This window comes from Salmo trutta, chromosome 14 (genome assembly GCF_901001165.1).
Source record: "Salmo trutta chromosome 14, fSalTru1.1, whole genome shotgun sequence".
Lineage (NCBI taxonomy): Eukaryota > Metazoa > Chordata > Actinopteri > Salmoniformes > Salmonidae > Salmo > Salmo trutta.
The window spans coordinates 78,518,830-78,531,329 of record NC_042970.1 but is presented as its reverse complement, the minus strand read 5'-3'; the positions used below and the strand labels follow the sequence as shown (position 1 = coordinate 78,531,329).

The 12,500-nt window shown below is 44.1% G+C and overlaps 1 protein-coding gene across 1 annotated transcript; it reads left to right on the top strand.

Annotated features, from left to right (window-relative positions):
* The first annotated feature begins 393 nt into the window (after positions 1–393).
* Positions 394–9,509, top strand: LOC115147493 (sialoadhesin-like). Its single transcript, XM_029689743.1, has 6 exons — positions 394–670; positions 1,268–1,522; positions 5,989–6,076; positions 8,852–8,891; positions 9,009–9,089; positions 9,192–9,509. The coding sequence occupies exons 1-6, from the start codon at positions 463–465 to the stop codon at positions 9,285–9,287; spliced, it is 768 nt and encodes a 255-aa protein (XP_029545603.1). The 5' UTR covers positions 394–462; the 3' UTR covers positions 9,288–9,509.
* The last annotated feature ends 2,991 nt before the right edge of the window (positions 9,510–12,500 follow it).

Here is a 12,500-nt window from a genome sequence, read left to right as displayed (position 1 = left end):
TTATGTTTCTAAGACTGCAGGGTGGGAGATGCAACAATGGCCTTGAGAACAACAGGAAGTGTGTTGGTGGTCTTTCTCTGGTCTGTGACAGGTATGGTCTCATTCAGAAATTGATTTGTCTGTCAATCTACAGGCATTTGTAAAATATTAAAATTACATTTGTGTTCAATTATTCTGGTGTGTTCTGTTAGGGTCTCCACTTCACTTCAATAGTTATCTTTCACACCTCACTTACCTTACTGAATGATGCTTATGTGGTTTCAATTCACACTCAACTCAGCAACTATGGCAACATGTAATACTCTTGTGTTCTGTGAATGTTCAGTTGTACTGGGTCAGAATGGCTGGAGTGTGACTTACACCACTCAAAGTATCTGTGTCTTGAAGGGGTCAACAGTGAAGCTGTCCTGCTCTATCAGATATCCCAGTGGTACAGTCACATCAACCTACTGGTTCACTAAAATGGAGACTGGTGTAGAACCTGAAGATCTAAGTCAGAACCCAGAGTATGCAGGTCGTCTGGAGTATCATGGGGATAAGAAGAATGGTCACAACCTGAGAATCGCAGACCTGAGAGAGAAAGACTCAGCTACGTACAAGTTCAGATTTATAACAGATCAGACTGGAGGGAAATATACTGGTGATCCTGGAGTCACTCTGTCTGTCACAGGTACAGTAACATTCTATATACTGGTGATCCTGGAGTCTCTGTCTGTCACAGGTACAGTAACATTCTATATACTGGTGATCCTGGAGTCTCTCTGTCTGTCACAGGTACAGTAACATTCTATATACTGGTGATCCTGGAGTCACTGTCTGTCACAGGTACAGTAACATTCTATATACTGGTGATCCTGGAGTCACTCTGTAACAGGTACAGTAACATTCTATATACTGGTGATCCTGGAGTCACTCTGTCTGTCACAGGTACAGTAACATTCTATATACTGGTCATCCTGGAGTCACTCTGTCTGTCACAGGTACAGTAACATTCTATATACTGGTGATCCTGGAGTCACTCTGTCTGTAACAGGAACAGTAACATTCTATATACTGGTGATCCTGGAGGAAAGTTTTCTGGCTCACCTGTCTCCCTTACTGTCACAGGTAATCTATCACTCATCTCACATCTATTACTGTAATTACCTTATTAACGGCAGTCATACAGACACGGTAGTTTTATGTGACAGAAAAAAACAAATTGTAGTGTTTCACATAAGAGGACACATATAGGAGGAGAATAATGATTTGTTTCCTTTTATTCCAGATGTTGTGTTGGAGATGGATCCTACATCTGTGTCAGAGAGGGAGAATGTCACACTGACATGTAGAACCAAATGTACACTGGACCCCATCACAGTCTACAGTTGGTATAAGAATGGACAGCCTGTACCAAACAGCAACACCTACTCTCCTGTCTATATCCTATTCTCAGTCAGCAGTGAGGATACAGGCAGATACTCCTGTGCTGTAGAAGGCCATGAGGATCTCCCCTCTGCTGAAGAGACTCTCACTGTCACATGTAAGTACATGGGGTTTAAGTCTTTAGTTTGGTATATTAAAGTCTTTAAAAAAATCTAGTTCCAGTTTTATTATTTTTAATGTAACATAATTTTGGAACCGCAGAGCATGTTGTCACGTCCTGACCCTTGTAAGATGTCATTTTCTATAGTAGAGTAGGTCAGGGCGTGACAAGGGGTGTTTTTCTATGTTTTCTATATTTTAGTTCTAGTTTTTCTATTTCTATGTTGTTTTTTGGGGGGGGTTGATCTCCAATTGGAGGCAGCTGGTCCTCGTTACCTCTGATTGGAGATCATATTTAAGTGGGTTTTTCTTCCTGGGTTTTGTGGGTGATTATATTTTGAGTAGTGTTTGTTTCTCTCTCATCGTCACGGATTGTTGTTTTGTAAATTCAGTTATTTATGTTTTGCAAAGTTTCACAGATTTAATAAAATATGGAACTACACAAACGCTGCATCTTGGTCCGCTCCTTTAGACAGTCGTGACAGAATCACCCACCACAAAAGGACCAAGCAGCATGGTTGGGATCAGCTGGAGAAATGGACTTGGGAGGAGATTTTGGATGGGAAAGGACCCTGGAGGCAGGTTGGGGAGTAACGTCGCCCGAGGGAGGAAATTGAAGCAGCAAAAAGGGAGCGACGATACTACGAGGCGCTATATCCACCAAGAGGCAAGGTTGAGAGGCAGCCGAGAGACAGCCTGGCGTGCTCGGTGCAAGCTCCTCACCGGTGTCGGGCTAAGATGGGCATTCAGCCAGGAAGGAGTAGGCCTGCTCAGCATGCCTGGTCTCCAGTTCGCCTCCATAGCCCAGTACGTCCTGTTCCTGCTCCCCGCACTCGCCCTGAGGTACGTGTTACTAGTCTTGCGCCTCCTATGCCAGCCCCACGCATCAGGCCTCCAGTGCGCATTCCCAGTCCAGAGCTTCCGGCGACCGTTCCCATTCCAGAGCTTCCGGCAACCGTTCCCAGTCCAGAGCTTCCGGCGACCGTTCCCAGTCCAGAGCTTCCGGCGACCGTTCCCAGTCCAGAGCTTCCGGCGACCGTTCCCAGTCCAGAGCTTCCGGCGACCGTTCCCAGTCCAGAGCTTCCGGCGACCGTTCCCAGTCCAGAGCTTCCGGCGACCGTTCCCAGTCCAGAGCTTCCGGCGACCGTTCCCAGTCCAGAGCTTCCGGCGACCGTTCCCAGTCCAGAGCTTCCAGCGATGATCTAGTCCGGAACCTACTGAGACGGCCTGCAGCCCGGAGCCTCCAGCGGCGGCGGCCTAAAGCCCGGAGCCTCCAGCGGCGGCCTGCAGTCCGGAGCTTCCGGTAATGATCTACAGTCCAATTCCTCCGATAACGATTCACGGTCCGGTGTTACAGAAGCGGAGGGATCTGCGGGCGGAACGGGGGTTACGCCCTGAACCGGAGCCACCTCCGCTGCTGGAGCATCGGAGGGATAGTAAGGTTCTGGGTTTAGCACTAGAGCCGCCATAGACATTTGTCACTCTCCCTACCCTCCCTTTGTGTTTTGTGGTTGTTTTGTTCTGTTTTGTTTTTTTGCATTTGGAGTCTGCACCTTTGGGGGGGGGGGGGGGTACTGTCATGTCCTGACCCTTGTAAGATGTCATTTTCTATAGTAGAGTAGGTCAGGGCATGACAGGGGGTGTTTTGTTTTTTTATGTTTTAGTTCTAGTTTTTCTAATTCTATGTTGGTTTCTTGGGGGGTTGATCTCCAATTGGAGGCAGCTGGTCCTCGTTACCTCTGATTGGAGATCATATTTAAGTAGGGGTTTCTCTTCCTGGGTTTTGTGGGTGATTATACACTGCTCAAAAAAATAAAGGGAACACTTCAAAACAACACAATGTAACTCCAAGTCAATCACACTTCTGTGAAATCAAACTGTCCACTTACGAAGCAACACTGATTGACAATAAATTTCACATGCTGTTGTGCAAATGGAATAGACAACAGGTGGAAATTATAGGCAATTAGCAAGACACCCCCAATAAAGGAGTGGTTCTGCAGGTGGGGACCACAGACCACTTCTCAGTTCCTATGCTTCCTGGCTGATGTTTTGGTCACTTTTGAATGCTGGCGGTGCTTTCACTCTAGTGGTAGCATGAGACGGAGTCTACAACCCACACAAGTGGCTCAGGTAGTGCAGCTCATCCAGGATAGCACATCAATGCGAGCTGTGGCAAGAAGGTTTGCTGTGTCTGTCAGCGTAGTGTCCAGAGCATGGAGGCGCTACCAGGAGACAGGCCAGTACATCAGGAGACGTGGAGGAGGCCGTAGGAGGGCAACAACCCAGCAGCAGGACCGCTACCTTCGCCTTTGTGCAAGGAGGAGCAGGACGAGCGCTGCCAGAGCCCTGTAAAATGACCTCCAGCAGGCCACAAATGTGCATGTGTCTGCTCAAACGGTCAGAAACGACTCCATGAGGGTGGTATGAGGGCCCGATGTCCACAGGTGGGGGTTGTGCTTACAGCCCAACACCGTGCAGGACGTTTGGCATTTGCCAGAGAACAACAAGATTGGCAAATTCGCCACTGGCGCCCTGTGCTCTTCACAGATGAAAGCAGGTTCACACTGAGCACGTGACAGAGTCTGGAGACGCCGTGGAGAACGTTCTGCTGCCTGCAACATCCTCCAGCATGACCGGTTTGGCGGTGGGTCAGTCATGGTGTGGGGTGGCATTTCTTTGGGGGGCCGCACAGCCCTCCATGTGCTCGCCAGAGGTAGCCTGACTGCCATTAGGTACCGAGATGAGATCCTCAGACCCCTTGTGAGACCATATGCTGGTGCGGTTGGCCCTGGGTTCCTCCTAATGCAAGACAATGCTAGACCTCATGTGGCTGGAGTGTGTCAGCAGTTCCTGCAAGAGGAAGGCATTGATGCTATGGACTGGCCCGCCCGTTCCCCAGACCTGAATCCAATTCAGCACATCTGGGACATCATGTCTCGCTCCATCCACCAACGCCACGTTGCACCACAGACTGTCCAGGAGTTGGCGGGTGCTTTAGTCCAGGTCTGGGAGGAGATCCCTCAGGAGACCATCCGACACCTCATCAGGAGCATGCCCAGGCGTTGTAGGGAGGTCATACAGGCACGTGGAGGCCACACACACTACTGAGCCTTATTTTGACTTGTTTTAAGGACATTACATCAAAGTTGGATCAGCCTGTAGTGTGGTTTTCCACTTTAATTTTGAGTGTGACTCCAAATCCAGACCTCCATGGGTTGATAAATTGGATTTCCATTGATTATTTTTGTGTGATTTTGTTGGCAGCACATTCAACTATGTAAAGAAAAAAGTATTTAACAAGATTATTTATTTCATTCAGATCTAGGATGTGTTGTTTAAGTGTTCCCTTTATTTTTTTGAGCAGTATATTTTGAGTAGTGTTTGTTTCTCTCTCTCTGCGTCACGGTTTGTTTTGTAAATTCAGTTATGTTTTGCAAAGTTTCACTTAATAAAATGTGGAACTACACAAACGCTGCATCTTGGTCCACTCCTTCAGACAGCCGTGACATGTGCTTTGAATTTTTCTCAATTTAATTATTTCAATCTATTTTGTAAATGTACTCATATACTTTATGTGCTAAATATAATGTATTCAGATGGCCCAAAGAACAACTTGGCATCAGTCAGCCCCTCTGGTGAAATAGCGGAGGGCAGTTCAGTGACTCTGACCTGCAGCAGTGATGCCAACCCACCTGTGCAGCGTTATACATGGCCATACAAGAAGAATGGAGGTCACTATCAGAGATTCTCCAATGGAAACACAGAACCACAGCATGTCTTCATTCATATCAAGTCATCTGACACTGGAGGGTACTACTGTGATGCCTGGAATGGGATTAAAACAGGGAGGTCTGAGTCAATCAACATTGATGTGAAATGTGAGTAGCTCAGTTTACAGCTCTACTTCCCGCGCCGACAGAGATGGCCGCCTCGCTTCGCGTTCCTAGGAAACTATGCAGTACGTTCATTGTAAGCCCACCTATCCTTCTCTTTTGATCTGAGATTCACCCATGTATATTTTATTTCACTCATACAATCATAAGTCCAAGTGTCATGATGTTCCTCATGTAAAACACTGTTTTAAAACACCGTTTTGCTACATACTGTCAACCAGATGACCCAAAGAACACCTCAGTGTCAGTCAGTGCCTCTGGTGAAATAGTGGGGGGCAGTTCAGTGACTCTGACCTGCAGCAGTGATGCCAACCCACCTGTGGACAAATACACCTGGTACAAGGTAACATACAAGAAAATGTCAATCAGACATTCTGGACAGAGATACATCAGCTCTGAGGACAGAGAGGGATACTACTGCGAGGCTCTGAACATTATAGGGAGAGAGACTATCCCTGTCCATATTAATGTTATATGTAAGTATGTCACATTCTGTCCATTGTTGGTGCTCTGTAACTTTACAGATTTCATTCTGACATCATGCATTTATAAACCCATGACCCTGCAGCAGTGTTTCCCTGGGTTCCTGTGGTGGGGGTGGGGGCTGTCCTGACTGCTGGAGCTCTGCTACTCACCATCTACTGTACTCTGAAGAGGTGAGTCTTTCAATTACATATGTTACCGACCGGCTCAAATCGGTCTTATGTAGCAAAATTTGAAATTGTGTTTTTTACATTGGATAAAAGTAGTCTCAGAGCTACAACATGGTATATCATACACTACAGTTGAGGAACAATAGGGAATAAATTACGCTTTGAAAGTTGATGAACTTGTAAACTCAAATTTGAGAAGGAAAAGGCCTTAAAATGTTTTGGTACTACTATTGGAGAGCCCTTTGTCTACACCCATTCAGCATTGTTCACACCCTCTTAAGCTTTAGCCCCACCCATCTCTTTAAGGGTTGATCCGAGCGTTCTGTACTAACAACAGCAGTCAAGCACCCAAGCTAACTAGTTAGCTACTTCCAGACACAAACAGCTTACATAACATTACTCGCCCTAGCAGAGCTACAACTGTGCTGTCAGATTGTCTGTTCGTAAATTCAGAGCGCTTCGCTCTTGGAGCGTTCATAGCCACACTGGATGCTCTTGCCGATGAGTAGGTTGATCCGAACGTTTTGACCTCACACCGGCAGTCAAGCCCCCAAGCTAACTGGCTAACATTGGCTAGCTTGCTAGCTACTTCCAGACACAAATGAGTGAGTACCCTACTCTGACCATTTTACTCGCCTTAGCAGAGCTGGTTAGGCTGTTTTAATTTTATCCAGATTGTTGGTGACTGTAACTGTGCTGCTTGCAACAATTTAATAAAGCTTTATGTTTACTGACACCGACCATATTCTACGGGTGTTGAGCGGTCGTAAATTCATCAGTTATTCTGCGCACTGGAACACTCAGACGAGAGTGCTCTGAAATCGGAGTAGCCAGATTGAATTTACGAACACACCCAAAATGGTTACTTGCATAGTGGAGTCTTTTGATTAAGACATGTAGCTAGCTAGCTAGGTAAACAATTAACCATAATCCCAACTCATGATGTTACTACCCTGCATGAATCTGCAGGTAACTAACCAACCAGGTTCAATGTTAGCTAGCTAACATTAGGCTTTAGCATGCAAAGCAAATGCCTCTGAGATATGAATAATAAGATCATACCCCTAATGTTAGCTAGCTAGCTGGCCAGCTAACATTATCTATCTAGCTAGGTAAACAATGAACCATAATCCCAACTCATGACGTTACTGCCCTGCATGAATCTGCAGGTAGCTTACCAACCAGGTTCAGTGTTAGCTAGCATACACGTATCGTTAGCTACCGAGCCAGCTAGCTAAGGATAGCTAGCTAACAGGAACTTGAAATGAAACCACTTTCTGTCAAAATTAGAAACGTGTAATATCTGAATGTAACGTGAACTAACTCACTTTTGTACTATGCGCTGGTCCGTACAATTGACCTTATTTTAGCGGCCAAAAAAACGTAATAGTTCCAGATCAACTGTAACATCAATACCATTATAAAGCACAATTTCTCCCTTTTCCAACAAAATCAATGATGAGACCTACGTGATGCCCATCACTGCAAGATTCAAGAAGACAATGAGCTCCATCGGGTCTTTTTTTTTTTTTTAATGGCGGGTCGGGAAGCGAAACCTATTGCGTGATAGTGAGAAGGAGTCCAACTTATCACCTTATCAGCTCTAAAATGTAAATAAAACACTATAAAGAGTTTATATAATGTGTCAATACATACCTATTTGAAGAATTGTGTCGAATTTGAATCGGGTTTTAAGGGCGGTGCTAAAGTGATCTTCAGAAGTAAACAGCGGCTTTTGAGAGTCATGATAGCTTGCAGCGATGACGCAAAAAATAACTAGGTATCTCCCCCTTACCCTGTCCCTGTCTCTTTCTTGTTTTTAAATGGGGAGAGAAGTGCTACACCTGGTGGAGAGAGGCTGTAAGACAGCATTAGTTGCTTTCTGCGTGCTGTACGTTACGCCATGACACGTCACGATGTAACATACAGCGTCGGAGGGGTCCGTTTTTTTCAACTTTTCTCCGATACTATAGAGCCATTACCATGTCAATCAACACTTGAATAGAAACGCAGTTCACACCCCAGATTTTGATGTCAACACAGTCGCTACATTCCCATTAGTTTTCTTTGCAGCCTCGTTTGAATGTCGTGGTTGCGCATATTTGTACGGAATGGGGTTAGCGTACGTTAGCGTGCTAGACTATCTTACCGGTATACATCATTCATGGAAGGACGTGTCTCCTTTCTGATGCCATGGGTGCCCTTAGTTTGAAGATGTAACCTGGTGTTTTCTCCCTCTCCTTAGCTGTCATACTCGAATTTCACTGATTTCAAAAATCGATCATTCAGAAAATGGAGAGCGTCACTTATGTAGTTTTACTACACAAGAAAATATTTTAAAAGCCACATTAGACAGGATTACCTAGACATTCTGACCAGCTCAACTAGAAAGAAGCGTGCTATATGGCAGACCAATCCAAACTCATCTCTCGGCATATCCAGCCCACTCATTATCTGTGCCAATCATGGCTAGCGGGAAGGTTGCCCGCTTTTTCTGTGGCTAAATCTACTAGGCGTGTAATGTGACAATTGTATTCGTATTTACAGATGGCGTACAAGTTTGTTATTAAGGCACGTGAAAGTTAACATGTTCGAGAAGATATTTCTGCTAAGAAACGCATTTTGATTACAAAAAAAAGAGCATGTTCAAATGGCTCTCCTGTGAAGTAGTGACCCGCGACATATGCCTCGTTTCCTGAAACGGGTCACCTATACTGTATTTGTAACATAAACTTCCACTATAGGTCACTAGAGAACTCACTCTGTCCCTCATTACAGGAGATCCAAAGGAGGAAGTGATGCCACAGCAGACACACAGGTAATAATGTCAAAAAAATAAGTTATTCCAATCCCATAGACAGTAAGCGAATGAATGTATGTATTTGAGTTTTATACAGTATTGAGTGTTTTTGTTTCTGTGTCTCTCTCTCTACAGAGTGTCCATCCGGATCCTAACAGTGAGACGTACACAGCTCTGAACATCAAGACCTGGTCACCAGTTTATGACACCCTGGAAGTAAGTCTCTTATAATGCATTTTGTGTGTTTGTGTGTCCGTGTCCATAAAAATGTTAGAGGGACTGGTTCGTCAAGTTCTCATTCAATGTGTCTTCTTTCAGAATGTGAGGGGACTCCCCAGTGACACAGCCCCTCAGATAGATGCTGAGCCCTCCATTTATGAGAACTTAAGATTACCACCACAGAACCTGGACTGAAGAGAACCACCACAGAACCTGGACTAAAGAGCTATAGCATCAAACCAAAGCTAGGCCTCACAATGCTATTCTATTACTATCATAATGCTTTCTAATCTAGAAGGTTTGAGACAATGAGCTTTAACTTTTGAGTAAATGCTGGAATTTAGATTGTTTTCCTAATGATAAATACAGTATGTATATGATACAGTATATATACAGATAATCAATGGGATCGATTATGCATCTGTTCTTTTTCTATACGATTTTGCCATTTCCAGATTTGATTACATTTCACGTAGAAATACGTTTAACTATTAATTAGCAAATTAATAACGCAGGTCTTGGCGATATAGCCTCTGCTCCTTCAGGGTAGCGGTAAACTATACCAATCCCTCAGCAGGAACACAGAATCTAACAGGTGGAGGCTGGGGTGGTGGGAGGAGCTAGAAGCCAGCACATAGTAGCAGCATATGGCAGCAGGATGAGTGAGCAGACCTGGTCAGCCTAAATAGACCACCAAATAAGGTAGCTACTGAAACTGCTCATCAGTAGCTGATGCATACAGCATGCACAGTGAGTGTCCTGGTAATCACCCTAGACCTACAGTATAGTCTACCTGAGCTGAAGGCCTGAGGAAATGTGGTATATGGCCAATATACCATGGCTAAGGGCTGTTCTTAAGCATAATGCAACGCGGATACCTTATTGCTATTATAAACTGGTTACCAACATAATTAGAGTACAAATAAAATGCTGTCATACCCGTGGTATATTTCTGATATACCACGGCTGTCACTGTTATATGCAGTCTTATTCTAGTAATGTATTGGGTCTATTTAAGCAATAAGGCCCCTCGGGGGTTTGTGATATGGCCAATATACCATGGCTAAGGGCTGTATCCAGGCACTCTGCATTACATCTTCCCTAAGAACAGCCCTTAGCTGTGGTATATTGGCCATATACCACACCCCCTCGGGCCTTATTGCTTAAATAGACCCCATACATTACTAGAATAAGACTGCATATAACAGTGTCTGAAGTAAGCTCTAACAGGCATTTCCATAAGAGGTAATGAACGCTTGATCGCAAACACTGAGTGCCATGTGAGTGTTTAGTAAGACCACCACATGCTAGATAATGCTAGTAACAACATCCCATCCAACACAGCTGAAACTATAGTAAGACCACCACATGCTAGATAATGCTAGTAACAACATCCCATCCAACACAGCTGAAACTATAGTTAGACCACCACATGCTAGATAATGCTAGTAACAACATCCCATCCAACACAGCTGAAACTATAGTAAGACCACCACATGCTAGATAATGCTAGTATCAACATCCCATCCAACACAGCTGAAACTATAGTAAGACCACCACATGCTAGATAATGCTAGTATCAACATCCCATCCAACACAGCTGAAACTATAGTTAGACCACCACATGCTAGGTAATGCTAGTATCAACATCCCATCCAACACAGCTGAAACTATAGTAAGACCACCACATGCTAGATAATGCTAGTAACAACATCCCATCCAACACAGCTGAAACTATAGTAAGACCACCACATGCTAGATAATGCTAGTATCAACATCCCATCCAACACAGCTGAAACTATAGTTAGACCACCACATGCTAGGTAATGCTAGTATCAACATCCCATCCAACACAGCTGAAACTATAGTTAGACCACCACATGCTAGGTAATGCTAGTATCAACATCCCATCCAACACAGCTGAAACTATAGTAAGACCACCACATGCTAGTAACAACATCCCATCCAACACAGCTGAAACTATAGTAAGACCACCACATGCTAGGTAATGCTAGTATCAACATCCCATCCAACACAGCTGAAACTATAGTTAGACCACCACATGCTAGATAATGCTAGTAACAACATCCCATCCAACACAGCTGAAACTATAGTAAGACCACCACATGCTAGGTAATGCTAGTAACAACATCCCATCCAACACAGCTGAAACTATAGTTAGACCACCACATGCTAGGTAATGCTAGTATCAACATCCCATCCAACACAGCTGAAACTATAGTTAGACCACCACATGCTAGGTAATGCTAGTATCAACATCCCATCCAACACAGCTGAAACTATAGTAAGACCACCACATGCTAGTAACAACATCCCATCCAACACAGCTGAAACTATAGTAAGACCACCACATGCTAGGTAATGCTAGTATCAACATCCCATCCAACACAGCTGAAACGTATTTTATCTAACGGGTGACTAAGTCTAAATATTCCTGTTAGGCATTGATGTTTATGGTTAGGTACATTGGTGCAACGGCAGTACTTTTTTCGCACAACACCCGTTTGTCGAAGTAGGCTGTGATTCAATGAAAATTAACAGGCACCGCATCGATCATATGCAACGCAGGACACGTTAGATAAACTAGTAATATCATCAACCATGTGTAGTTAACTAGTGATTATGTTAAGATTGATAGTTTTTTATAAGTCTAATGCTAGCTAGCAACTTACCTTTGCTTCTTGCTGCGTTACAGGTAGTCAGCCTGTTAATCCTTGTGGAGTGCAATGTAAGGCAGGTGGTTAGAGCGTTGGACTGGTAACCGAAGGTTGCAAAAACGAATCCCCCCTGAACAAGGCAGTTAACCCCCGTTTCTAGGCCGTCATTGTAAATAAGAATGTGTTCTTAATCTGACTTGCCTACTTAAATAAAGGTGTAAAAAATAAAATAAAATAAAAAATATCGACAAATCGGTGGCCAAAAATACCGATTACCGATCGTTATGAAAACTTGAAATCAGCCCCAATTAATCGGCCATTCAGATTAATCGGTCGACCTCTAGTAAATATTAGGTTGACAGAAATGATACTGTAAAATGTATGCTTAAAGTGTGACCCATGCAACACTATGCACTAATGAGCTAGCAGATACTCTGAGCAAATCAGAGTAGAAACGCAGTAAAAGTGTAACTATACAAATACACTAGTCCAGAACAGTCTGCAAGTTCATTTGAAGGCTTCTAGTTTAAACTGTGTAAGGGAATAGGGTTCCAAGAATAATAACCAAAGGCAGAAATAATTTGTACAACATTTGAAATGTGACTGCCGGCGAAAGTGACACGGACTAATGTGACTGGGATGACCTGTAAAATGTAAGCTATGGCTGATAGTGTGCATTGATTGCAGCGGTTTCCTGAGCTGGTGACATGCAGTGATAGTTACTATCTAT

What these genes read in the sequence shown, in the direction of transcription:
- LOC115147493 (XM_029689743.1), top strand. Translation starts at nt 463, where the DNA reads ATGGAGACTGGTGTAGAACCTGAAGATCTAAGTCAGAACCCAGAGTAT. An exon ending in ATCTACTGTACTCTGAAGAG is followed by an intron (nt 6,077 to 8,851) that starts GTGAGTCTTTCA and finishes CCCTCATTACAG; the next exon opens with GAGATCCAAAGGAGGAAGTG. An exon ending in ATGCCACAGCAGACACACAG is followed by an intron (nt 8,892 to 9,008) that starts GTAATAATGTCA and finishes CTCTCTCTACAG; the next exon opens with AGTGTCCATCCGGATCCTAA.